Below are 27,556 nucleotides of genomic sequence, written 5' to 3' on the forward strand. Positions count from 1 at the left end.
AAGAGCCTCCACTCCTTACTGGACCAGGAGGGGAACACTATAACTGATGATGAAGCAAAGGCAGAGGTCCTGAATGCCTTCTTCACCTCAGTTTTCAACAGTAAGGAGGGAGGAGGAGGAGGCAAGTGGCCTCTTGAACTGGGGGATGGGGTCAGGGAGCGGTGTGTTCCCCTGGAAATTCATGAAGAATCAGTTCAGGACCTGCTGAGTCATGTGGACACCCACAAGTCCATGGGACCAGATGGGATCCATCCCAGGGTGCTGAGAGAGCTGGCAGCTGAGCTGGCCAAGCCACTCTCCATCATTTTCCAGCAGTCCTGGCTCACCGGAGAGGTCCCAGGAGACTGGAAAATGGCCAACGTGGTCCCCATCCACAAAAAGGGTCGGATGGAGGAACCTGGGAACTACAGACCCGTCAGCCTGACCTCAGTGCCAAGGAAACTGATGGAGCAGGTTCTCTTGGGGCCAATAACTGCGCACCTGAGGGATGGCAAAGAGCTCAGGTCCAGCCAGCATGGGTTTAGGAAGGGCAGATCCTGCCTTTCTAACCTGATCTCCTTCTATGATGAGGTGACCCGCTTGGTGGATGTGGGGAGGCCTGTGGATGTGGTCTATCTGGACTTCAGCAAGGCCTTTGACACTGTCCCCCACAGCAAACTGCTGGCTAAGCTGTCAGCCCGTGGCTTGGATGGTAACACTCTGTGCTGGGTTAGGAACTGGCTGGAGGGCCGGACCCAGAGAGTGGTGGTGAATGGTGCCACATCCAGCTGGCAGCTGTCACTAGTGGTGTCCCTCAGGGATCTGTGCTGGGCCCCATCCTCTTTAACATCTTCATAGATGATCTGGATGAGGGCATGGAGTCAGTCATCAGCAAGTTTGCAGATGACACTAAGCTGGGGGCAGATGTGACTGAGCTGGAGGGCAGAAGGGCTCTGCAGCGGGACCTTGACCACCTGGACAGATGGGCAGAGGCCAATGGGATGGGGTTCAATAGCTCGAAGTGCAGGGTGCTGCACTTTGGCCACAACAACCCCATGCAGAGATACAGGCTGGGGTCGGAGTGGCTGGAGAGCAGCCAGACAGAGAGGGATCTGGGGGTACTGATTGATACCCGCCTGAACATGAGCCAGCAGTGTGCCCAGGTGGCCAAGAGAGCCAGTGGCATCCTGGCCTGCATCAGGAATGGTGTGGCCAGCAGGAGCAGGGAGGTCATTCTGCCCCTGTACTCTGCACTGGTCAGACCACACCTCGAGTACTGTGTTCAGTTCTGGGCCCCCCAGTTTAGGAAGGACACTGAGATGCTCGAGCGTGTCCAGAGAAGGGCGACGAGGCTGGTGAGAGGCCTCGAGCACAAGCCCTACGAGGAGAGGCTGAGGGAGCTGGGATTGGTTAGCCTGGAGAAGAGGAGGCTCAGGGGTGACCTTATTGCTGTCTACAACTACCTGAAGGGTGGTTGTGGCCAGGGGGAGGTTGCTCTCTTCTCTCAGGTGGCCAGCACCAGAACAAGAGGACACAGCCTCAGGCTGCGCCAGGGGAAATTTCGGCTCGAGGTGAGGAGAAAGTTCTTCACTGAGAGAGTCATTGGGCACTGGAATGGGCTGCCTGGGGAGGTGGTGGAGTCGTCGTCCCTGGGGCAGTTCAAGGCAAGGTTGGATGTGGCACTTGGTGCCATGGTCTAGCCTTGGGCACTGTGGTAAAGGGTTGGACTTGATGATCTGTGAGGTCTCTTCCAACCTTGGTGATACTGTGATACTGTGATAGCGCTCCTCGGCGGGCTGACTGCCGTTCGCGCCATCCTCTTGCCGGGCGCAGCCGCTCCCTACTCAGGGGATGAGCTGGCGACTCGAGAGAAACGGCTGTGCCTCCGCACCCCTCTTGTCGCAGCACACGCAGCAGGCAGGCTGCATTTGGGGTGTATTGTGCTGGGGAAGATGCGGAGAGCGGCGATGGGGGTCTCGTCCGCCGCCGCGACTCAGCCTTAACTTTGCTGTGGCGGAGCTGGCGGTACGAAGCATAGCACGGGAGAGGGCTTGCCCCGCGTTCCGCGCACTCCTGCCCGTTCTGTACAGAGTAGCCAGCGAGGACTAGCGGCGAGGAGCAGTGTGTCCCCGCCTATCCCCGCTGAGTTTCCGGCGGAAGCAGAAGCGGCAGCGGCAGCCCTGGAGCGAGCCGCGAGGGTGCCCTGACGGTAGCGCCTCCTCTGGCCGGTGAGGCGGTGGTGAGGATGGACGCTCCTGGTCAGGCAGTGAATGGCACTGGTCCCGTTTTCTTCTCAATTCTGCCTCCTCGTGCACCACCAGATTCTCCTCCTTTTCAGTTGTCTATTGAGAAGGTGGAGGGAGAGGTGCTGGGGATGGTTAAATAAAGTTGGAAAGATTTTGTTCAGACGGGGGACGGAAGATAAGGGCAGGGACTGGTGGTGTGCTGGGTTCACGTCTGATTGTGCAGCAAGGGTGGAGGAGCTGCAGGACTGTACCCTCAGGGGTGGTGGATGGCCTGGTACAAGAGACAAGTGGCAGCACAGGACTCCTGTAGATACTGCAACTCATCTGTGACAGAGAGATGGAATTCATCTGTGACGAAGGGATCTTCACTCCTGCATGCATGAGAAGCAAACTGGAGCAACAGCTTGAAGAATGGAAATGAACTGGACTTAGTTCCCCATTTGACTGCCCCAGGGGTGGAGACACACCTTTTAAGACGTAGACTGAGCCAGATTGAGACTTTGCAGTTGCTTGGATGCACGGACTGCAGAAATTTGAGTGAGAATGGACTGGGACTGTCCATTATTTGATGTTGAGTGCTACTGAGCACGATGCAGATGGAAATAGAGTTCCCTTGTTTGTGGAAGGGATTTGTTGGGAAAATTGTATGGGTGTTTTCTGCTTTTGGGTGGGGATGCAACCTGTCCAAGGGGTGGCTATTTCCTGATGGGGGAAGTCCAGGACATGTATGTTGGGCAGTGCAGGAGGGTGGCAAGATCAAGTGTGTTCTGCAAAGAAGTTTTGATTTGGACTGAGATAGTTTGAGTTTAAAGTATGTACAAGTTGTTATTGAGGTTTTTTTCAGATAGTGGATGTCATCTGAGAAGTCCCCTTCGATGAGAAGATTTGTGTCCAGGAGCAGGGCTTCCAAACATGGCCTTACAGCAAGTAGCACCAGTAGAAAGACCTGCCTTAAACATCTGCAGTTGTCCCTCTAGCCAACATCTGAGTCAGCAAGTTTTTGTTACAGTCTGCTCTAATGGGACAAAATTCTGGGTTTTTTGGAAAAACAGTTTATTCTGTTTACCACAAGACCTGAGCAAGCTTACATTACAGAAGCTTTTACTTCATAATGACAGCTGCTTAGTCCGTAGTTATTTTTGAATACTTATTGAATCATTTGGGTTTGAGTTCAGTTGTTGGCTGGCTGGGATTTTTGGTTTAATTCAAACAGGAAACAGTCATGACAGATCACACATCTTGCTTTACAGATCTGAAGAAAAGGAAGCAAAGATTTAAGCCCTAACTACAGCACCAAGTAAATCACTTGCTTTCTGATCGAAAAAGCTCACTTCCCACATCATCTCTGTCTGACTTTGTGCAGTTATTTTGAGTAGCCTTTCACTTTACATCTAGCTTGGCTGTCCTTTGCTAAGATACGATTCCAGTGCTAGTAACCAGCATCTTTGCTGGGAAGTGTCTTTCTCAAACTTTCAAGTTTGAGGCAAGCTTAGTAACTTGAAGGACTTCCTAGGAAGTGCAGACCTCTTACTGTGCTACATGATATGTGGTACAACTAAATCAGATTGGACTATGAACTGAATAGGCTTCTTGCAAGAAAAAATTACAATGTACAGCTTCTTTCTGAACACTGCACAGTGAAGACTTCTAAGAATGGTGGAGTGAGGATTTGTTAACTGCACATTCCTCTCAGAAAACCCCACACCTGAGAGACTGCAAGCGTGCAGGTTCTCCCCTCTCCTGTGAATTCTGATACAAGCTACCTCTGCCTGTGAATACCAAACTGCAGAAATGCTCCCATCTCCTGAACTGTTTGTTGCAGGATGTGGGGGTTACTGGCTAATGCTCTCGCAGCAGTTAGAATCCTTTGTGCAAATAACAAGGCATACCATAGTGATGGTCAAAATGCACTCGTCTCTTCCATGCCTCATGCAATTGCACACTGTTTCTGGTTTATGCATGCAAACTGTCTGGACATTTAGAGACAGCTTCTCTTTGTCAAAACTCAGAAGAGTAGCATATAAGGTAATTTTTAACTAAAATAAGCAGCTTAAGCCAAGTAATTAAAGAAACATGATGAGGTTGTATGGTATAAGGTAATGGTCCAAATGAGTAGTTACTCCAATAGGATATGTTGTTTTGCATGGTATTAACTTGATTGGCTTGTTCTGTACAAGACACCAAGATGCTGCTGAAAGCTTTAGTAGCAAGAGATGTGAAGAATGAGACTGTTTGTTTATCTTTGTGTTTCTAAGGTCTTGGGCTTATATACAGGCACATTTCTCTCCTCCAGAGATGGGAGGCCCTTAATTATATCTGCAGCTTTCTCTGCTAGCATAATAGTTGGGGCATTCAAATTTCCAGTGACAACACTGGGCATTATTGAAGCATCCACTACTCTCAAGTTTTCCACGCCAATTACTTTTGTTTCGGGATCAACTACAGCAGCGCTGTCGGAAGGCTGACCCATTTTACAGGTGCAGGAAGGATGATAAGCACTATCAGCCTTCTGCCTCACGAAAGCATCTATTTCTTTGTCAGACTGAACGTGGCTTCCTGGTTGAATTTCAGGCCCACGAAATTTTTCGAAGGCTTTCTGGGCAAAGATCTTCCTGGCCAACTTGATGCACTGGCGGAATTCCCAACGATCTCTTTCTGCATGGAGAGAAAACAAGAAAACTGTAAGTACCCCCTCAATTTAGTAATACAAACAGAATGCTTAATGGGAAAAACAGCATCAAGGACAGAAAGGCTGGAGGGAGGTTGTCTCAATGCTGAAAGCCATACTAAACCAGGTATCGACATTCACTGTGAACAAAAGTGTCATTTCTGTAGCCCAATTCCAAAAGGGAATAGGTGAGCTATCAAGAATTGCCATTTCATTCTACCCACTGCCTAGCCAAGCACTCTGGTCTCAGCCCAAAGGAAATGAGAGCAACTCCTTCACAAGCAGAGGGGATGAAATTAACAGTGTGATTCAGCTAACACTAACAGCGAGTTCTTTTTGGTTTATACAGTGCTTTGCATAATGGCCTCTTGATACTAATTAAGTCTAGTTGACTTGTGTAAATGAATCCACACGCACTTCTGAACTTGTGCTGAGCAGATATGAAAACCTGCTAATGAAAGGGGCAAGAAATGAGTTGACAGCAGAGCAAGGAGAGGTTGCATTTACCTGTTGACATGTAGTTAGGCTCGATGATAGGATGGTCATTTGGATCTGAACTCTTCAGCTTTAGCCAGCCCACACTCGCGCTCCTCATTGGTCCTACGTGTACCTGCAACACCCAGCCTATACTCACGATGCAATCCCATCAGACATATTTCCAGATGCAGTTTAATTTTTATTTTGGGTTATTTTTGTTTTTTTCTTGTTTGTTTGTTTTCCCCAGTGTGCACAGTCTTTACAGACTAATCTTTACAAATCTAAATGTTAAAGGGAGGGGAGATATTGGAAAATGCCATTGCTCTTTCCATTTTATATAGATTTGTTGTAAGTAGGATGTTCTAGAAGAGGAAAGGAATAGACCTCTCTCAGCAGCTCACAGATGTTATTTTAGTTTAAAATACAACCATTCCAGTTTAGCAGTATCAGAGCTTTCTCATCATAAAAGCAGCATGCAGACCAAATTACTATCATTGCATGAGTAAAGGACAGTAAGCAAGAAGAGACATGTACATGCAATGACAGCTCCTCAGCAGTACCAGAGACTTTTGGATAAAGATAATAGTCCAAAAAATGAGGCTTGGATTTGTGCCAGTGAATAAATGAGCAGCCTCACACATTCTTGCTTAAACCTCTGTGTAAGCTGTAGTTGAACAAAGAACACCTTGGTTGAGTTTTGGACAGCATCTAGTGCAGCTGTGTCCTAATAATAGCACAGTGGCACTTCAGTAGTGCAAATACTTAAACAGCAGTTCAGTGCTTGCCTGCTTTCCAAGGGATCAAAAGTAACATAATTTTGGGAGCAGCATCAAATAAAAAACTTGTGGTTTCTTCCTAATGTTAAGGCATCACTTTTGTATTATACTGAACAAAGGTGGTTTTTTTCTGTATGTATTTTGTCAACATCTACAGCAGATCATAAACCTCTTTGCTAACTGCTATAGAACATTACTGGAATATGTGCTTCAGCAACTCAACTCACCTGGTAAGCCTCCATTGTGGAAGCAACTCGGCCATGATCAATCACCTGAGAAGGGAGAAAGTGGAACTGAATGTCAGGGTGAGGAACCCCTGGTTCGCTTCGGATAAAGCCACCAGATTCTAAATGGGCAGTGGCTCCCTCACCTAGAGAGCATAAATAAAAGAGGAAATGCCATTAGAAGACCTCAGAAAAGAAAATCTACTCCTTAACCCTTGGTTTCATTATCATCAATAATGTGTGTGGGTATGTATATATTTCTACAGATATATTCACAGATCTATACATACATATCTATGCCTATATCTATCTGTATACACACACACACACACATACGGTGGTAACTGCAAGGAATGCAACTGTTACCCAAGATAACTATTTTAAAATACTCTGATTTGGGGCGGGGGCGGGGGAGGGTAGGGAGTGGGGTGAATAAATTGAGTCTATGTGCAAGGTTAAGTCATTTCCCAGAATATAAAAATAATTGTGTATGAAGTCTCCCAGACTTTTACAATCATGGATAAAAGGCTGTTATAACTCTAAACCAATTAGTGATAGAACAATTGCATTCTTGGTTTCTTACCTGTAAACTTCCAAAGCCATTCTAGACCAATCTTCACCATCTTAACTGGCTTTTGTGCATTATACAGGGTAATAGGTTTGGTGCACTTCTGCTGGACATACACCTCTAAATGATCTTGAAGGTTCTGCCCTACTCCTGGTGGGGGGGTAAAAAGGGGGAGGAGGGATAAGAAATGGGATAAAAAAAACATTACTTTGCACAGAAAAATGATCCAGACAACTGAATTTCATAGTTAATTTAATGGTCTTTGAAATGCATCCATGGAAAGATGTGAGGTTGAAAGAATTAAGAAAATTACCAGGAAGATGGCAAACAACAGGAATCCCCAGGTTTTTTAGCTCATCTGCATTGCCAATCCCAGACAACATAAGCAGCTGTGGCGAATTTATGGCACCTCCACTTAAAATAACTTCTTTACTGGCAAAAGCCTAAAAGGAAATGAGTATAAAAGCCTTAACATTATTGAACCTGATCTTAATGCAACAGACATGTCAAGAGCTTCTGTTCAGACCTGCTATTCTGATCCAGATTAGACACCTTTGCCTCACACTCTTCTCCTTTTAATTTATTCCTATCTTGCCAGAAATTCCTGCAGAGAAAAATGATCAGTCATCCTTAGAGAATTTGTGTATTCCTATGTTTACAATCTGGTTCAAGTCTGTGTCACACAAACACTCTTACCAGCCACTGCCACAGCTGCCAACAACCTCCTGTGCTACTTGGCAGGAAAAAAAGCACCTATGACACTTCAATCAATCAGCTAAGTGCCTCTTCCATCTTCAATGACAGTTTGTAAACTAAAACTGGATAGTGTTTTCCTAAGGAAGGCTTTGAATTCAGACACATGCTAGCTCAAAAATTATCAAGGGATGATTTTCTTAATTCAACCAAGAGTGATGTTTGTATTCTTAGCTCACTGTGGTGCTCAGAAGCCCCTCAACCATTGAAACAGTACTGATAAAACTCTTAAGTTCCAATGCAGTTCTGCCTGCTGGCAGCGTTTTCACCAAACAGTTTGGGTCTGAGCTCTGCTGGTAATGATACAGGCTGCTCACTATTCCTCCACCTTTCACTTGGTTTTCTGTGCTTTTTCTACAACCTTCTCTGCAAGTATTTTGGACACACCTTCTTTTTATAGATCTTTGCCCCCAAATACTGTCATTTAGCACTACCAAGATCCTTCTGTGTCATCTGTATCTGGGGCTACTTCTTCTCAGTTGCCACACTTCTTAAATTTAGGATCAGAACTACCTTAGTGTTTTTCACTGTTAAAAGGGAAAACCGTGTGGTGTAAAAAAATATTGAAACCCTCCTTCTTTACTCTTTAAAGCAGGATGACATGAGTTAACCCAACTTTGCTCAAACTATCCCTTTTATTCCAATGCGATGGCTCATGAACACGCACGCACGCACCTCCCGAGCCGAGTCACACCTAAGTTCACAGGATCACAGGAGATTAGGGGCTGGGAAGGGACTCAGGAGATCATCAAGTCCAAACCCTCTGCCAGAACAGGACCACACAATCTAGCACAGATCACAGAGGAATGCATCCAGATAGGCCTTGAAAGTCTCCAGGGAAGGAGACTCCACAGCCTCCCTGGGGAGCCTGTTCCAATGCTCTGTAACCCTTACACTAAGTTGTTGACACAGAAGATACCCTTTGTATACACACAGAGCTGGGTAGCTGATTAGAAACTGAATAGTAACTCAGACACGTTAGGAGTAAAAGACCTCTCCTTAACTGCACCACAGAAGAAACAAAAGGTAAGCAACGATTTATACTTATTGCAAATTGCAATGCTATCTAAGCTAGTCCGATGTTTGAAAGCAGTGCATGTTTGCAAAAGTAATACTGTAACATAGCATTTATCTGTGTATTCTAACAGATAGTGTGTCTAGTGAGGAAAAAATAGATGAAGCACACAGTTATGTCCCTGAACTTCCTCTCACTAGCAAGCAAAACTCAAAAGAGTTGAAGGAAACGTACCTGTTGTTTGCCCATCTACATTCTCCACTTTGACAGAATGGAAGGTGCTTGTTTTTATTTTAGATGAGACATATAGCTTCTAAAGTAATATTAAAAACTGCTGTTTTTCAGAAGTCCTAACACATTGGCATGGAGTTCATGTTAACTTGTGGAAATGCTGTGCTTTTTGAATGGCATTTCAGCTGCACAGAAGGATGGTGTATGCTTTTTTTTGCTAGTAAGAAGATATATTTGATAAACTGTTAGCACACCTTTTATCTGATACTGCTGACAAATAGCCAGTGCTGACATCTTCTGTTTGTTATTGTTTTGCTCTGGTCAATCATTAGTACACTAAGACTAATATATAGTGTGTCTGTGACTGCTGAATCAGTAAGTAGATCTGCATTTTCACCGAATCACAGAATGTCAGGGGCTGTAAGGGATCTTGAAAGTTCAGCCAGTCCAACCCCCCTGCCAGAGCAGGATCTCCTATACCAGATCATACAGGAACACGTCCATGTGTTTTGCATGTGATACAAATACAACTTGTTTATATTTTCTGTGGTACATGCAGAACTGGTGCCAGATGTTCCAGGTAGCATTCAAAAGTCACTGGCCTGGTGTATGCTCACTGTAGTATGCTCACTGTATTATCAGCACCATAGTTTTCCTAGCCCATACACAGTCTTTAATAGTGCTTAAAGCAAACATACAGAGGGACAAATTACTATGAAAGACTTTTGCATAGGTTATTTGGTCTATGATATATAAAAATATTTTTCTTTTTAAAATATATTTTTCTGCCTGCTTCTGAACTCTGAAACCCCAAGTTTGTTTGGCTTTCCTTACCTACTTTTGTCAGAGGGCATAGAGAAGCCTCGAGACCCCTCTGTTACTTCAGTAAATACTGCAATAACAAGTTGCTGGTTTGATGCCTAGGTTTTAAATCAGGCTTGAGTAAGATTTTGATCACCTTTTAACTTCACTGCTGACTGACATAAGAGATCCTGCCTAAAACAGCCTGCAGAAACAAAAATGTTTTGTCTTGATATTCATAATGCAATTAAATTATTAGCTCTTCCATCCTGACAGGTATAAAATTTTGCAGAAAGTAAAAGCTGGCAAGTCCTGCAGTTTTGATGTTAGGCAGAAAAAAAATAAAAGGGAAGGGAAATCCTTGGAAGTGTACTTTTGATGACATGGGTTAAAGACACACACACACATATATATATATACATTACTATGCATAATTGATACACGTTTTAGTATGTATGAAAATTCACAGCAATTACAGAATTTTGCAGTTAAATTGGTCTGGTGCTCAGAAAGTCTTTGATCACATGTAATTAGCTTTCCAGGACATTCTTCAACAAAATTAATCTTGATAATGGCATAAGAACAGTAAGTGGAGGCACTGTTTCCACAGACATTTAGTAGCTCCTTAAATCAATTAAATTTTCTCCAACTTCTGTTTTACATCTGTTAAAATGATTTTTCATACCAACTCTCATAGAAAACAACAGCTTTGTTCTGTGCACTGGAAAATGAAGCAACAGTTTAATTTTTCTGCATTTTAAATTTTAGCAAGCGTTGCCACAGAACACTTGTTTGTTGAGTCTTGTAAGCCTTATTAAACTCAAACCATCAGAATTTGCACTCCTCTCTTCAGGAGATTACTATTAGACTTTTTTATTGCTTTATAATTGTTTGTGACTAAATACCTGAAATTATTAACGTACAAATCCCTTTTAGGCAATTTCCTAGTTATGTACTCCATGATCAGCTGTAATAGCAATGAGTGAAGGGAAATGAGAATGTTTTATGTCTTCTAGAGGTCAATGGATTGAAAGCTGCATAAACTGTTTATCCACAGAGTTAACCTGCAGTGGCAGGTCAAGCTTCCTTCCACCTGATTGCATGTTGACTGGGAGTTGGACTGCGTGTTCCAGTGAGTTCTTCAGGACCAGGTAAGGCTCTCACACGTGGGTCCCCCCCCTTTGGGTACAGTTTCAATGCTTTATGATAGCTTGAACACTAAAACCATCATGAGAAAGGTATATACACGATACCTATGCCTCACCTGCTACGGCCATAGGGAGAAACTACAGTGCTGAATAAGACATGACAATCCCAAGTAGCTCTATTGATCAACAGGCAGGCTATGCTCACCTTATCCCACTGACCAGCAGAGCTCCCGAGATGAGTAGATAGCAGAGCTGGTTGGCCAGTGTCTCAGAAGGTAGGTGTCCCCACCGGGAACCGCACCATCATGGCGGTAAGACTGGTGCCGCTCCAACTCGCCTACCCACACCCTCGGTTTATATGTGTTCAGAACTCTGTGACGTGTGTCCAGTGCATCCCAGAGTTCTGAACCAAGGAGAACCAAACTCCTTCTTTATTTTGGAATCCGTTACATACCGCCTTTCCCTACTGCTCATGTGCATGCCTGCAAGCCCTGCTTCCCCCGGATCTTTAGTAATCTACTGATTATCAGCTTGTTGTGACTTCTGGTCACACACAAACCAACTCTTCCCTCTTATACTCTGACTGGAATACATTCATTCCAGAGACAAACAGAAGGCATGTCACCATGACATTTCATTGCTACTATTCCAAAACTCAATCCATAGCAGCACAGTACAAGTGAATAACTCATTATGCCCACTTTTGCATAGCGAAGTGCTACTTTTAATAGGAGTTTAAAAAATAATTCTACTTTGACTTACACCTTTCGTGTTGGAAAGTAAAAATCTCTTACCTTTTTCCTTTGTCCATTTTTCATATACTCAACACCAATGGATTTTGTTCCTTGAAACAAGATTTTTGTTACAAGTGTCTTCTCTGAAACTGACAAATTTGGGCGTGATATGGCCGGGCGAAGGTAAGCACTAGCTGTGCTCCATCTTTGACCTAAAATGTATATTTAAACATCAAACTAGTCACGCTCAGTATTCATCAAGACTTTGGCCAATAACCATCAGGATGTTTACAGAGAGAAAACTGCAGAGTTTAAAGCAAAAATGAGTTGATACAATAACTAAAGATTTTATTTCAACGTAACAGATTTTACATTGACATTCTGAAAATCTACTCTCCATCCCAAGTATAACTGTGGTTGTTAATGGTGATATTTCAATGGAACACTCACCAGACTGTTAGCAAGCTGCTGCAAAATGAACAGGGTATAAAATACAGTGCCATAGCTGCTCAGTAACCTGGACAACCACACAGCACTCAGAGCAGGTTATATGTCCACATTCCAAAACTCTTTCAGAAGTACCACAGGTCATCCAGAAATAGAAGTTACTTAAGGGCCCCTTTATGATTTACCTTGGTGTATAGTCATGTCCATCCAGCCAAATCCTTCTTGCTGGTAACCATTCATATCATCTGTGAAGGGATACCCAGCTTGCTGGGTTGCCTCCAGGAATGCATGATGAAGAGGATGGTTTGTTTTTCCTCTTGACACATTCAGGGGTCCATTTCCACCTCTGTACTGATCTGGCCCCAGTTCATGTGACTGCGCCTTCTTAAAATAGGGCAAGCAATGTTCGTAGTCCCATCCTGTAGCCCCTTCCCTGCTCCATCGATTATAATCTTCTGCATGCCCACGAATGTATACCATGGCATTGAGAGAAGAGGAGCCACCCCACACTCTTCCTCGGGGCCAGTACATAATTCGGTCATCCATATGCCTTTGTGGTGTTGTGTGGTAATACCAGTTATATTTCTCATCACAGAGGTTGTATGTTAATGCAGCAGGCATATGAATCTTCCACATCAGTCTTTTACTGCCTAGAAGAGTATCTTTAGGGCCTGCCTCCAAAAGTAGTACAGTACTGTGAGGGTCTTCAGTCAGCCTGTTAGCTAATACACATCCTGCTGATCCAGCCCCAACAATGATGTAATTGTAAGAGCTTGCCTTTTCAGAACTAAGGTGAGATGATGCACGTGAAATTTTGAACTGCTGTTCATTGATGCCAAACATGTTCTTTGATATGCATGCTTTAAACAGAGTTCCTGCTAGTTTGTGCATCTGCTTCACAGGACTGCAATGCTGAACTCCTTTCACTAAGTACGACATCTTTACTCTTGCACAACTTTGAACCAAAATCCAGTGGTTTACCCTAGAAAAACAAAAGTCCTACTTAAGATGTAAGCAGTGATAGAGTCAGTGCATGACCTCTAAAATGTTACTATTTTTCAGATAAAACCATATACATTACCCAGTCTTGCTATCCAAAAGGTCACCAACAATGCCAATAAACCAATAAACATTTACTCTGAAACTAGCTGGCTTGTTATTCTTTAATGCAGTCTGTGCACCAGTTAAGCTGCGTGCTCTTTTGTGCTATGTGCAGTCTGATTTGGATCTGCTTCTGGTCCCTTACAGATATATGAAGCATACTTCCAAGTATTTGCCAACACCATAAAGGATGGAAGCATTTGCCTACTTTGTAGCCTGTCTTTATCTGCCTCTAACAGGTAAACATGTAAGAAAAACAATTTCCTAAACTTCTCTGCAAGTTTAGGATAATCATTGACACTGCACAGCAAGAGGAATGGTGGCCCACTCTAACTTTGGTCAGATGAGATATAGAACAACATCTCTACAAAACCCATGTAACAGTCGCCCTCATTTTCAGCTATCCCTAAGGTGATACTGATGGGTTTTGAGACATGTCTCCTAAGACCGGCTAAGAGAAAATCTGTTCATCTGTAGCTATCTTACCACTAAAACCAGATCCTGTATGAGTGCAGCTGAAATCTAACTCCGCCAGATCCTTAGGCTAAGTAGGAATGGCAGTATTTTATCTTCAGAACAGGCCATGAGCCTTGCAAGCAACAGGTTTAGCTCTGCATTGCATAGTCTAAATGCAAGAGTTCCACAGCCCTCGGCAGTGTCATAGCTATGGATGCTAGTAGCCAGTCTTAAGTCTTTCTCTTGCTCTCTCACAGTGAAACCATTCCTCTTGGTATAAAAACTATCCTTGGCCTGTAGGTAGCATTTCTCCTTTGTCCACTCCTTTGCCATGGAGCCTACAGCCAGCCAACCTAGCTGGAAAATGTACACTGTAGTGCACTGCTCATCTAAAAGCCATAAGGAAGCTTGCTCCTGGCAATATATCGAGTCCTGTATTATGCTAGTGAAATCTAATTTTGTCAGAAATGAATTAGGTTGCGAATGTTGGTTTTCATACATCCAAGTTTCCTGTTGTAATACCAACCTCTCTGTTTTTGAAACTGTCTGGGTATTTTCACTACAAGGACCACTGATAAATCATCTGTTCTTTCTTACTCAAAGGTGGCACCGCACGGTACCCATTTTCTCGGATGAACTTCCCCTTCAGTCCTGCTAGTAAAAAAGTTCACTTACAGGAGAAACTTTTGCGGTAAGTTTCATTTCCACGGATGGAACTGTTCAAGCCTACTTACCTTGTTACTTCCTCCCTTACCAACCACCGTTTCTGCGACCCGGGACGTCAGGCTCCTGGCAACCCCGGTAGGTGAGCGGGCTGCCCGCCGCCCTGCTCTGGGGTGCCCTACAACTGCTCTTGCTCCGCACAAACTCCGGAGACCAGCCCGGCCGCCCCGAGGCGGGTGATCGCGGACCTGTCCCTGTCCGCTCGGCTGGACGGAGCACCCACGGGCCGCCGTCTCCCTTTTTTTCCTTTCCTGCTGTGGCCTCACTGCTCTCCCGCCCTCTCCCAGCTCTTCCTCTTCACGGTTCCCAGGAACTGCCCCTAGGAGCCTCCTCAGCCCACAGCTCCGGCCCCATTCACTCGCGCGCCCTACGCGGAAAGGCGCAGCCCGGAGCTGAGGGTGGGAGTGGTTCCTGCGGGCCCTGGGGCCGCCAACGGGAGGCGCGGAACGCGGGGCGGGCTGCGGCCGCTTCCCACAGAAAAGCACCCTTTGGCCGCCGTGAAGATGGGTCTGGACGACTTCATGCTGTTTCGAAACCGGCCCCAGCGGCAGCGGGCTGAAGTCCGCCGGCTCACCCGTCCCGCCAGCCCCTGGCTGCTCGGCGGCCCCGCGCTCCCGGACAACGGCCCGAACAGAGCCGTTGAGCTTCGACCGCGGGCCCCAGCAGTGCCTGGAACGGGGGCGAGCGGGCCGGAGCTGGCCCAGAGCCGGCGCTGAGGCGACCTCCCGGTCCCTTGGCGGGAGCGCCTTAACTTTTCCACCTAGCGCTCAAGCGGGGCAGGGAAAAGGTATTGTTGGCCTTAAAGCAAACGAGATCGACTGTGGTGCCACCTCGCCTGCTAAACCTGTGGACGCAATGCTCGAGGGCTGTGTTTGGAGCTGGAATTTGCAGTTCAAGGCTTTGCTTGCGATCCTTACCTGTGTAACGAGCATTTCCACAACACCTTGGTTTGGAGGTGAGCAAACAGTAAAATCAGTTGTCCTGATGGATAGCCCTCTTTAGTAGTCATCACAGGTTAAGTGCCTGATCAGCAATAATTCTCAACAGTAGACCACTGGGTAGCCAGAAGTACTAAAAATACCATGGGGCCTTTGTCACTGTCACTTCACTTCCTTTTCTGTTGGTGTTGTCCTCTGAAGTATCTTCAGTATATCTTACTTCAGTGCACGTTTGATGTAGACTAAACTACTTTGAAAGGTGGTGGATAGGGAGAAAATCCTATAAAATTCCTTGGAAAATGGCCAAGGATCAGTATTGTGGGAAGAGTCAGTGGCACTATTCTCCTGGATTGCTGGAGGATGGACCCACAAGTCTTGTTTTCCTGTACAGAATGATCCTGGTAGAATAAGGATATCAAGACTGCCGTTGTAAGAACTTATTTCAGACAACTTGTAATGGTAACAGCCTCTGCTACAGTAGACACGTGCATGGTGACTATTTTCCCAAGTCTGTCCTTATCACTCTGCTTGGATTGTATTGGATGATTTTCTGGGAGAACTGCCTGTTAATAATTTTTGCTCTAAGTCAAAGCAGAAAATAATGGACTGTCTCTGGGTGGTTGGCTATTCTTACTTAGGCACCAAGTTGTGAACTTCTGAATAATTATTCCCTAATGGAAAAGAGCAACTGTCCCCTGTGGAACTTTGAGTTAACGTGTAGCTCATATAAGTAATCTTTAATCTACGTGGTAATTAAGAATGCCTGAAACCATCCTGACAGGTGTTTGCAATATGTTTGGGTATTTTCTTACACCTTCAATGCATTTATTCAGCAAGCAACTAAAATGGCAGTAGAAAATATTAACTATGGGTAAAAATACAGAAACATATCTATGAACATTCATGAAGTATCAATTTATGAACTATTCTATTTCTTTTGAGTCAGTAGTGGGGGTTGGAGCCTTGATTGCATAGAGCTAGAGCTCAACCACTCCAACGGCACTAGTAAGAATCAGAAAGTATAGGCTCAATTTTCTTGTGTGTAACCTTGACCCTCATGTGAAACCGAGTCTCAAGTGCTGATGACTAGGATCTTACAGCAGCAAAGTGGGAGAAAAGGATGGATTATGGTGTATGCATTTACTACAGTTGATTCATACTATGACAGAACTCTGGGGAAAACACTAAACCAATACATGAATTAGCAGCACAAAGATTAGTGAAATTTTAATGTCAATACTGTTTGTATCACAGTCTGTTTGGATTATGTTTTTGGGAAAGTGGAGCCTATGTATGCATGCATATATTTATGGGTATGCATATTATCTAAAAAAACACTTTCAAATCCTTTACAATGAAAAGTACATATAAACATAATAGTAGTCTTACCTTAATTCTGTAATGTAATATCCTTTTAAAGACACCCTCAACATTTCATGTTGGTGCATTTCATTAAATGCAGTATGGGCAAATTTTGCTCCTGGGAGTATGTTTGCACCCTTGAATTAGCATTTCAGTAGAGAACAGTAGTTGATGTTTTACATTTTCGCTAAATATTTGTAGGAATAGCTGCATGTAGGAAGGTGTCACTGGCAGTCACCATGCAATTCAAGATAAGCATTGTAATAGAGATGGGTGATGTCTGTAAGCAATTCTCTGCTGCCCTGCTAACTTCAGTCTTAGCTATTCGTGAGACTTGGAGATGGAAAGGTGTTTAAGAAGTGTTAATAAACTTATGTTTAATATCCTGAACAAACAAGCTGACCAAGTGGCACTATTAGTTATCTAGGAAGCCCTTTTGTACTCCTGCTTAGTTGGTTAGATTGCAGAATTTGGAAGGATTACACTGTTGTAGCGGAAGGTGGCCACTGTTTTAAGTGGCATGGTGACTGTAGAACTGGCGATTTCTGTTTCCACACTAAGACAAGCACCAACCAGCTTGAATCTTATTCTCCAGGACCCCTCTCCACCAGGACAGTGGGTGTCCTTAGGAGCAAGAAGGCAGACATTCATTATACTTACCTTAAAGGTTTGACTTCTCAGGTCAGGAGATTGCTGCTGTGTAGGTAGTGCTTTTGCATACAGAGGAACTCCAGCTAGAAGAGGTTGAATTAACTGTAGTTTGCAGTATGTCATACCTATTGTTTGTTTATTTGTTTTGACTTGTGTTGTTGGGAGATAGACAATAAGTAGAGTGGCCTGATTATGGGATTCACTTCTTTTAGTTTCCTTCAATCTGCAGTGAGATAATTTTTTGTTGCCACAAGAAAGACCACGGGGACTTTTTTAATTTAATGCCTACTTTTCCCCATCATATTTTAGGCAGCTAAGTACTGCTGTTTCTATTTTTTTTTTTAAGGTTTAATGGACTAGGTATGTTTACCACACCCATTTTCAAGCAACAGTGCCTGAATTCAAACAACTGTAGGGGGTTCCTGTTGTGGCACTTTGAACTTGGCCCTTCAAAAAGCACAAACTGTTAGTTCATAAAGTGCCATCTGCAGGGTGTGTGGTGCTTATCACACACAGAGTTATAGCAGAAATCCATTTAATCACTTACATAGTCACTCCTTTTTAACTGAAATGCCTTAAACCCTCGGGAAGTTTGTGGAATCCAAATATAACTTTGTAAAATAGCTAAGTAGAAGTGAATTCTACAGCAAGCAGTCTTGAATATTTAGTACTGCTTTATGAGCATCAGAAATATGAAGTACTTTTGGAAAAATACCCAAAAGTGGAAGCAAAGGTCATTTTCTATTAAATCATAGTAAGTTGAAAGCATAGTTCTTTGTTAGCACAGCAGGAGGACATATGCTTCCAGGGAAGTCAGATTGGCAGTGCTGGCCAGTGAATTTTGAGGAGAGATCGTCTGACAGAACTGTGGCTGCTTTCAGAAAAGCTCTACTCCACTGTTATGGCATGTTATTTTACTTTGAGGTTATATTATTTAAGAATGTTTTTAAACAGTAGCATTTTGTTCAGAATGAACACAAAAATGAAAGAAAATACACAGTAAGTAGGTAATCACACTTAAGTAACACGAAATTGCATCTTGCTGGTAATTCTTACTATGATGCTCACCATGTTTTATTAGACTAGCAGGTTTAAAGATGCACTATGCAGAGCACGTTTGATATGCTGTTGTAACAATAATGGAGCTTTTAAAGTTGAGCAATTACCTCACCCTTCAGTGTGTCCAAGTGTCAGTACCCACTGATGTGAAGTTGTAAAATGCTTGCCATGGAGAACCATCTAAAAAAAGATCTTGGTACATTCATACTTTATCTTCTGTATTACATTCAGTTGGCTTCAGAGAACCCCAAACACTTCTTCTACAATAGGAATTCTGGACCCTTTCCCTGAAAGGAATGCCTCCCTTCTGCCCCATGACATCTAATCTTGCCAGAGTAAAATCTGAACTGTTGTATGCTATCTTGACTAAAAGAGAGCCCACAGGTCCTAGTCTTAAATAAAATACAAGGATGTAATCACGGCCTGCAGTTAAATGCTTTCAGGGAAGATTACTAGGTGGAAATAGCCTTTATTTTCAGAACTCTAAATAAAAGCAAAATTAAAAGGAAGTCAGGTCGTTCTTGTATGCTTTATAGAAATGACATTAATTGATCTTTGCTAGTTGTTATATTGTTAAAATGTTTTAATATGTTAATAGTTTTAATTTAGATTGTAATTGCAGAAACGGATTTGAGGTGATCTGAAGGTGGTCAGGGCTTTCATTACAAAAAATACCCCAAACAACCCAGCAAATAGCAGTAAGGATTATTTGTGGATAGAAATATGCCTGTACCAGAGGATTGAGGTTGGTGGTGGCTCTATAAAAACAGATGTAGTTGAGTGTAGATTAGGTTATTTTAAATAGGGAAAGGAAAGGATAGCTACTATGGATAATGAAAAGCTAGCAAGAGCTGCTGCTGCTGAGAACAGACAAGAAAAAATACTCCAGTTTGACATTCTTAAGTCTTTCCACTGAATAGAATAATTTATTATACAAGCAAAATACCAACATCAAAGAGTAGAGTTAGGTTTTTTTCCATGATGATTGCTTATTTAACAATTCATCTTCTGGTAACATGAGAGTAGGGCTCAGAATAAGGCATTAAATCCTCAGCATGCACTCTTCAGATATTGCTTCTGTGTACATGTATCTGGAATGAATCTTGGCTCAACATCTGCCATGTCAATATTTTATACGTCGGATTTTCACAGTGTGATACTCTGTGCACAGAATTCAATGCATGCAATTTCAAAGATGAAGCAGAACAGTGCTTAAGACTTTTGCACAATTTCTGGGAAAATCTCAGTTGAGGTTAGTTTTAACAAAATATAAAAACATCTCTCAGCAGAAAATCAATACATCTGCACTGGGAAAAGGGATCACCTGGGGAGAGGAATCCTCCATTGATCACGTTCCACTGTAAACACAGCGGTTACCATACGAATGCAGCTCGCTCTCGCAACATCCTGACACCAAAACGCTGCCATTCTCGCTGATATATCCACAGCTCCTGAGTTGTATCAAGGCAGGCTAAGACTGCACCTCCTTTCCATGCAATTAAGCGGGGATCCATATCCTGAATACAAAGCACAGATGGTACACAATCACTGGTGTAAATCACCATTTAAAGCATTTAGAAAAGTCACTCTTTTAAGATGCCTTTTACAAATGTCATGGAAATCCTGCAGTGAAAATTCTGACAAATATTCAAGTTTTGATTTTACAGCTTCTGCCTGATTAATACCAAATGAAAATGGCTCTCTTTTTTAATGCTATGCTTTCTTTTAACTTACTAGTAATAAACCCAAACAAAATCTCTTGCTGAGCAGGCAGGTTAACTTCATGGGCCAGTACTAGCTGCTTATTTTAGCTTTTAGCTGATAAACACTTCAGTGATCAATACCAGTAACACTCTTGCTATACCTCTGTAACTTCCTGCCTATAACTGGAGAGTGCTATGTTATGAGCTGAAAGCTCTCCTGCATCTCCTGACATGCAATGAATCTGTAGTTTTGAAAGGACACATTTTTTTTAATATTTTGAAGATTTCCACAGATTATAGTTTACTAACATTTTAGCAATTAACAACATACCTTAGGTCTTGTGATGACTTCAACATTTTCAACGACTCTTCTAAAGGAAGGTGGCATTTTGTTGAGAATTCGGTGTTGCAGAAACTCCTGAGCTTTGTGAAACATGAGGCCTCCTCCCACTACTAGTATGGAGCTGTACATCTTCTTTTTTGTATCATCAGATGCTGGAATGGATATATAGAAAAATATCTGGTTTTTGAAAGTTCACTCAGCCACTGTTTGATTTATGAAGAATTTAGCACAAGTTAGACCAGACAGAAAATGGTGTTTGCATTTGCAATTCATCTTCAGTTCCCTTCAGGTTCGAACTAGCTCAAGAAATTTCAACAAAGATGCAAGTATAAGAAACAGTGCAGCTATTCTGGAGATAAAAAAAACTTAGGAACAGGTGTGTTACTCTGGCACACACCTCACAGAATTGTACAGATGTAATTCTTACCGCAGCAGTCAATACTGTGAAGAATGGCTTTGTCAAGGCCTAAGGCCTTGCCTTCAAACTGAGAAACTGCTGTTTTCCTGGAGGTGTGTGCAGTTAAAGGTTCCTCTGAATCGTTGCCAGGGATCAGGCAATCACTTTGGGAAGATCCTAGTTCCACTTCTTGTGGGTACATCCTCTCTGAAATTTCTGAGGCTTGACTTCTCAAGTCTCCTTCAAACGCACCAGGCTTTGACACAGATTTTCTATCAGCTGTAGCTTTTGCAGACTTAGAAATGAGAAAACAAATTGAACTATATGAAAAATGTAAGATCTTCATCAGGTTACAGAAAAAGACAATGATTTATCTGCCTCCACTGTTCTTCTCATCACCTTTTTGCACGGAAAGGTTAAGCATTGTATTACTTGATTTTAATCCTGACTTTCAAAGTAGAGGTTTTATTTTTAACACCACTGCATATATCAATGCCATAATATGAAGCCCTCTTAGGCTCTGAAAATAAACAGTTCTAATTAAGGACTTGTCTAGACATCCATAACACTCTAAAGTTACACTTTGGTGCTTCCGGCCCAGATAAAAACTTTGGTTTCTGAGATGAGCTAATGAGTCATGATTTTGTTCTCCCATTAAATGACACTTAGTGACAAATAAGATGAGCATTTACACACCTGCTCCTGCTTACTTTGTGTGGCTAGCAGATAATGTTCATCATGAGGATCCTCAGGGTCCCCTTGTGACCTGTGTTGCAGAGTTGTCATTTTTTGTCCAACGATTCCAAAAGTTGCTGGATAAAACAGAGCCATTGGAGCCTGAAGAATGAGAGATTTGACATGAGTTTACTATACAGATTTTAGGGTTTTTTTTATCCTTTGGTATTTACTAGAAAAAAAGTTGTTTTTTTTCTCACAACTGAAAAATGAAGTACACTTTTTTCCCCAAATAGTTTTGTAAGAGACTAAAATGCCTTCAGCTCTATACAAGCAAAAAAGCCACAGAATTTTACATGTGTAGGGGTTTCTTTATGTGCTGTGGCATTAGATGATAAATAAGTATGCAAATACACTTTGTTATAGAATTACAAAGTTAAATTGTAACTGCTCTTGAAGGATAAATATGATCATGTTTAGCTGAAGGTTCTGGATAATACTAGTTATGAAGTCTTGTGCATACGCCAGAGCTGCCTTAGGCCCATTCAGACATGTAGGAATTAATTTTAAAGCCATCACCAAGTATATCCTAAGAACAATCCATAAATCTTGTGGGCTTAGTAGCACTGGAGAGATACAAAATGAGGCCCTGAGCCTGAATGCTGAGTATAATTATTTTAATTAAAATCCCCCAATATATAAAGCATCACCTGTAATTTCTCATCTCCTAATCGGAACTGGTATAATAAAGCTGGAGAATCCGGGTGACGAATCTGGAACTCATGGTCTTGCAATCCAGAAATATCCTAAGGTTAAAAAAAAAAGGAGCAACAAAAAAAAGTATATTTTATATCTCTCTACTGACCTGCATAATCTATTTAATAAACCATAGGAAATAACAAAAAGTAACAGAACTCTTAGACTATGAATTTCATTTACCTGTGCAAAATGCCAAACCAGATTTTACATGCCTAAGCCTCTGAAATGAGGGTTTATGATGACAGATCTTACAAAACTCAAGTTGAAAGCCAGCAAATACGCAGCAATCAGCTTCCTTCAGTAATAAGAACAAAGAAACTACCTTTCTAAGAGCTGGGATTCCTTTCAACGAGAAGGAAAATAAATGATAAATACTTCAAGTCTAAATCTTCCCCAGCTTTTGCTAGTATTCTATTGAATAAAACACTACATTTTATTCCATTTACAAGCAACTCTAGACTGAAAAAGGTTCCCCAGAGTACCATTCTCTAAAGGGAAAAAAAGATTATTTGGAGAATATACCACTTTCCCTTCTGACCTGGTCTAGATGACAAAATGTCTCCTTTAAGTGCTGAAGCAGAAGGCAGTCCAACTTGTTAGTTAACTGACAGTCTCTGTATGGGAATCCTGCACGTTGCATAAGCCAGTAAAAACACCTTGACACGTCAGAACCTCCATATGCAAGGCACAGCCTAAAGCACAGAGATCATTTAAAGATGTTAGAATTCTTCAAGGTTCATACTGTAATATGATGACCCTCTCCCACAGCTTACAGAAATTTGGGGTTAAAATCTTTGGTAAGCATATTAAATGATACCTGGTGTTGCGATGGGAAACACCATCTTCTACACAGCAAACGCTTGTCTTCTGATCTCCTACATCTACTATGCATGCGCTGCTTAAACCACTTCCAAAAGTAGCACAGACAGATTCCTGGTGCACAATGATTCCTAGCAATATGAGAAAAAGTTATATCAAATTAATGCCAAGCTCCAGAGCCACGTTGCTGGTATTTAAAGGGCATGTGAATGTCTTTTAAAATATACTAATAGCAGGACTCTAGACTGGAAGTTTGTATATTTAGTGAAGGTGAGGTGGGGGCAGGGCTTACAGATTATTTTTTTGTTGTTGGGAAGGCACTCAAGAGTGCTGAGGAAAGCTACGAGCAGATGCCTGTAGTCAATTAGGCAACTGACAGGTACTTAGGCATCTAAAAAACCTTATTGGTCTTCTGTATTAAGTGCATGCACTTATGCAACTCTGAATCCTCCTGCTGTATCATATGTGGAGAGGGCAGTAGCAGCATCTTGCATCACACACTATTGTTTACAAGTCTAGGAATCTTAATACCCTGTGGAGTAAACATTGTGTGTTTTAGAAATGCCTGAGATATCAGACTTAGTACTTTTATGTCAGCTGAAGTGAAAAGCCTACAGCTGAAATACTAATAGCAAACCACAAACTTTGTTTTGTTTCTAGCTAACCATTTTTCCCCATTAAAAGAGAAAACAGTTATGGGAATAGCAAAAGTTGAAAGGTGCTAGTGCCAGCTAGACTGGGATGGACGTTCCAAAATGTGCCTGAAAGGCAAAAAAACCCAAACCTTTATGCTACTAATCATTAAGTGCTTGCTTATGTATGGCTTTACCTGAGAAGCCCATCTTCATTAGGATCATATTTACCAATTCTTTCACATGTTGTTTATTATAGATGTCTGGAATTAGTAATATGCATCTGTAATACTGAAGATAAGAACAGTAAATTAAAGCCAGCTCTCAAATTAAGTTTCTCTTTATATTCTTGACTACATAATGCTAAGGAAGAAGATCTCAAACACACAACTTATTTAAAGCAGCAAAATTTTGGAAAAGGGAGAGGGTTTTAATAATTAAAATAATTATTTCAGAATAAGTACCAGGTCAAGAGTTCATAGGTTGCCACAACATTTAAATGTATATGAGACAGGAGAAAAACATCTCAGCAAGAAGAAGAAATTATGGAAGAATTAATCACCCATTCCTCAGTTGACTCCTCTTTAGTCAAGAAAAACTATCCCAAACAGGTTAAGAATGAAATTTTATAATGAGATTTCCAAAGCTCCTTGGCAGGAGTTCTAGAACAGATTTTGTCTTAAAGACGTGCACAAAATTCCAAGTGCTCACCAGCAGAAAGAATTTATTAAGAAATCTCCCAGTAAGAGGCTAACAGTAACACTGACAAGCGGATACAGCCCACAGCAATGTGTTCACAAGCTCACCTTTAGGTCTTTCAGTGGTATTTCCAGGTATTTCTGTATTGCATGTGACCAAATAACTTCAAGATCTGCTAACACTGCAGTGAGAGAGCCACCGGGTCCTGGGTGGAGATTCAGCTGCCCTCTTCTAATAGGCCAATGTATATTATAAGAATCTAGTGGATTAACATACAGTGCCTGAAAATAAGAGATGATCTTCTATGCATTGTCTTTCCCATAAGAATAGTAGCAAGTATTAGAAAGCTATTTCAGAAGCAGATAGAAGACATATAGCAGCATTCACACTGATGGAGCAGCAATACAGTGGACTTCTTTTTAGCAAGGCTTGAATTACAAAGCATTAACATAAAAAAGACATCAAATACATGGTTTAAATTGTTTGAATTTTCCTATTCATGGACATACACTGAACATAATGGTATGCTCTTCCACTATCTCAAGTTAGTAACTAAAATAGTGTACAGATTCTTTGAAGCTCATGAATACCTAATTACTGAGCAGTGATTCCAAGTACTGATCCTTTTATGCATTTCTTGACTCTTCTTTCAGTCATACCACACGGGCAAAATTCTCACCTAGTCCCTGCAGAAACACTGATTTACAGCAGCAAAGGATCCAGGACACAAGTTAGGCAAATGATAGAATCTGTCTGGTCTTGCTGAGTGATAGTTTATGGATTCTTACATATCACTTGACTAAATACAGATGCCTTTCAGTACATATTAATGTACAGCAATCTGCTGCTTATTACATAGTTACATTAAAACATAATACAAGAACTCATTTCAGCAGAAAAATGAATCTTACCTCTTCTCCTACCAAAAACTCAGGGTGATTTGATGTGTTCGTCCACTTGGCCCCAGAGCTGTGATCTAAAATTGCTGGCCTCATCTGTCTGTTGTATGACCTCGCCTGAAATGTAACCAAACCAAAATGCTGTTGATAAATATTTCACCAGTCACTTTTTGTGCATGAAAGAAAAGAGAAGCACCACTCCCTGCCCCAAAGCAGCATTTTAAATCTTCATTTTGTCAGATCTTCAGAGTTAGGTCACACAGTAGCACTATCCATGCTTTGCTGTATAAGGGGTATTTATTCATGTCCATTAAAACACAGCATCACACCAAGTGACTCTATGAAATAGCAACTGAAAATTGGTTACCTGATCAGGTGACACTGGTATACGCCTCGCACCATTTGACATCTTCTTGGACCATATAGCTTGGTCCACCATTTTAAGGCCATTTTGTCTTTGCTCCGTACTCTCAGGTTTCTAAACAAAGCCCACAAATATGCAACGTAAATACTTTACTTTCCAACTACATGTTTGTAATACTGAAGCAATTATTGAACAATGAAATCATTACTGTGGATGATCAGATTGTAGAAAGAACAGAGGTCTGTGCAGCATAAAATGGACATGCTTATTTTTAAAGAAACTTTTATATTTGAATTCTTGATGCCTATTTTTCTAAGACAACTTGAATCTTCTAGCTAACAGCTGCTGGACTTCGGTGTGGTGAATTCAGGACATTATTTAACTACAGATAGAGGAAGGGGGTGCAAAAATGCTTAACTCCATCTCAGGTATTTAAAAGTGAGGTTTAAAAATCAATACATTAATTTAATTAATGAGTTTTGTAAAGATTTAAAGCACTAATAAGATAATTACATGCACTTTTTGAGCAGGTTAAATTAAAATTACTGGCAGTCTTAAGTTACAAGCCAACTTGTAATGAATGCATTTGCAAATGGAGCAGTTCAATTCCAGTTCTACAGCTGCCATTCTGTAACAGAAGTACTGGGTGTGATTATCACCACAGAGCCAAGAAATGACATAATCATAGAATACGTCCAGTTGGAAGAGACCTCAAAGATCATCCGGTCTACCTCTCGGCCATCACTGAAGGGTCAGCACTAAACCACGTCCCTAACAACCAGGCCCACACGCTGCTTACCTCCAGGGACAGTGACTCCACCGCTGCCCTGGGCAGACCATTCCACTATTTGACAAACCTTTCAGTGAAGAAGTATTTCCTGATCCAGCCTAAACCTTCCCTGGCACAACTTGAAACCACTTCCTCTATGAGTAGAAACGCTCGATAATTTATTAGATTTAGCTTACTGTGAAGACATGGAAGCCCTCCCACTGACTGTGAGGTCTCTTCCAACCCTGATAATACTGTGATACTGTGACTGGTACAAAGGTACTGACTACAGTAAGGTAGCCTCTACAATACATCGAAAGTGAAGAAAGTTTAGTATGTATCCTCTCTGGAAAAACAGAATGCATGAAGGCCAGATATGCACTACATCACTAAAAACCGCAACAGAAAGACATTGTTCAAACGTCCGATTTAGCAAGTTTGGAGGACGTGCGAGTGGTGCGTGGCGCTGCTTACATTGAGCCCGTCCCTCAGGAGCCAGCTGTCTCTGTAGGCCGCCTGCCCTTGCTGCTTGTGCCGCCGCGCGATGACATGGGGGATGCCCACGGGTAGCGTGTCCGTGGCCCTCCCGAGCCGCAGAGTGGTCGAGCCAGGATGTATCACCACGATGAAGTTACTCTGGATTTGCTGAAAGCACCACAAGGCGCAGGGGAGTGATCCGCCAGCCCCGCAACCACCTGGAGCCGCTCCGCCCAGCGCCTCCCCGCGCCCAGGCCTTTAAAAGGCCGAGCCCGCCCCGCTCCCACCCCCCGTCCCGGTGCCGTGCAGCCGCCAGGCCAGCGAGAAGGAAGAGCCGCCCTGGGGAGCCGCCGCGGCCTTGTTTCTCACCGCTCTCCCGGCGGCCAGGCCTCACCTCTTGCAGGGACTCGGGCACGGCGGCGGGGACGATGGGACGCTTGACGCCTCGCTGCTCGCGTTCCCGGTCGCGCTCCTTGTCTTTCCCGTTCTCCGCCTCTCCCTTCTCCGCTTGGGTCATGCTCCACGCCGGGTGAGCAGCGTCAGGCGGCAGCCGCTCTGTGCGGCGGCCGAGAAGCGGCGCGCCAGGCGTTCGCTCGGGGCGGAAGCGGGCGGGCCCGGGCCCGGTGCCGCCCCTCAGGCAGGTACTGCTGGGGGCTCTGCGGA

At 42.9% G+C, this 27,556-nt stretch overlaps 2 protein-coding genes across 2 annotated transcripts; both read right to left on the reverse strand.

Moving 5' to 3' along the window:
* Positions 1-3,083: 3,083 nt before the first annotated feature.
* Positions 3,084-13,044, reverse strand: CHDH (choline dehydrogenase). Its single transcript, XM_064156679.1, has 7 exons — positions 12,253-13,044; positions 11,681-11,832; positions 7,252-7,381; positions 6,954-7,088; positions 6,374-6,516; positions 5,401-5,503; positions 3,084-4,880 (listed from the first exon to the last, which is right to left on the reverse strand). Exons 1-7 carry the CDS (start codon positions 13,004-13,006, stop codon positions 4,462-4,464), a joined length of 1,836 nt encoding a protein of 611 aa, XP_064012749.1. The 5' UTR covers positions 13,007-13,044; the 3' UTR covers positions 3,084-4,461.
* A 6,209-nt stretch (positions 13,045-19,253) lies between these two features.
* Positions 19,254-27,520, reverse strand: ACTR8 (actin related protein 8). The gene is made up of 13 exons (XM_064156678.1): positions 27,288-27,520; positions 26,891-27,061; positions 25,651-25,761; positions 25,296-25,400; positions 24,492-24,665; positions 23,883-23,976; positions 23,052-23,184; positions 22,773-22,926; positions 22,186-22,281; positions 21,497-21,637; positions 20,831-21,095; positions 20,392-20,555; positions 19,254-19,874 (listed from the first exon to the last, which is right to left on the reverse strand). The coding sequence occupies exons 1-13, from the start codon at positions 27,408-27,410 to the stop codon at positions 19,731-19,733; spliced, it is 1,875 nt and encodes a 624-aa protein (XP_064012748.1). The 5' UTR covers positions 27,411-27,520; the 3' UTR covers positions 19,254-19,730.
* Between the last annotated feature and the right edge of the window lie 36 nt (positions 27,521-27,556).

The sequence above is a fragment of the Pogoniulus pusillus genome, chromosome 16 (assembly GCF_015220805.1).
Source record: "Pogoniulus pusillus isolate bPogPus1 chromosome 16, bPogPus1.pri, whole genome shotgun sequence".
Lineage (NCBI taxonomy): Eukaryota > Metazoa > Chordata > Aves > Piciformes > Lybiidae > Pogoniulus > Pogoniulus pusillus.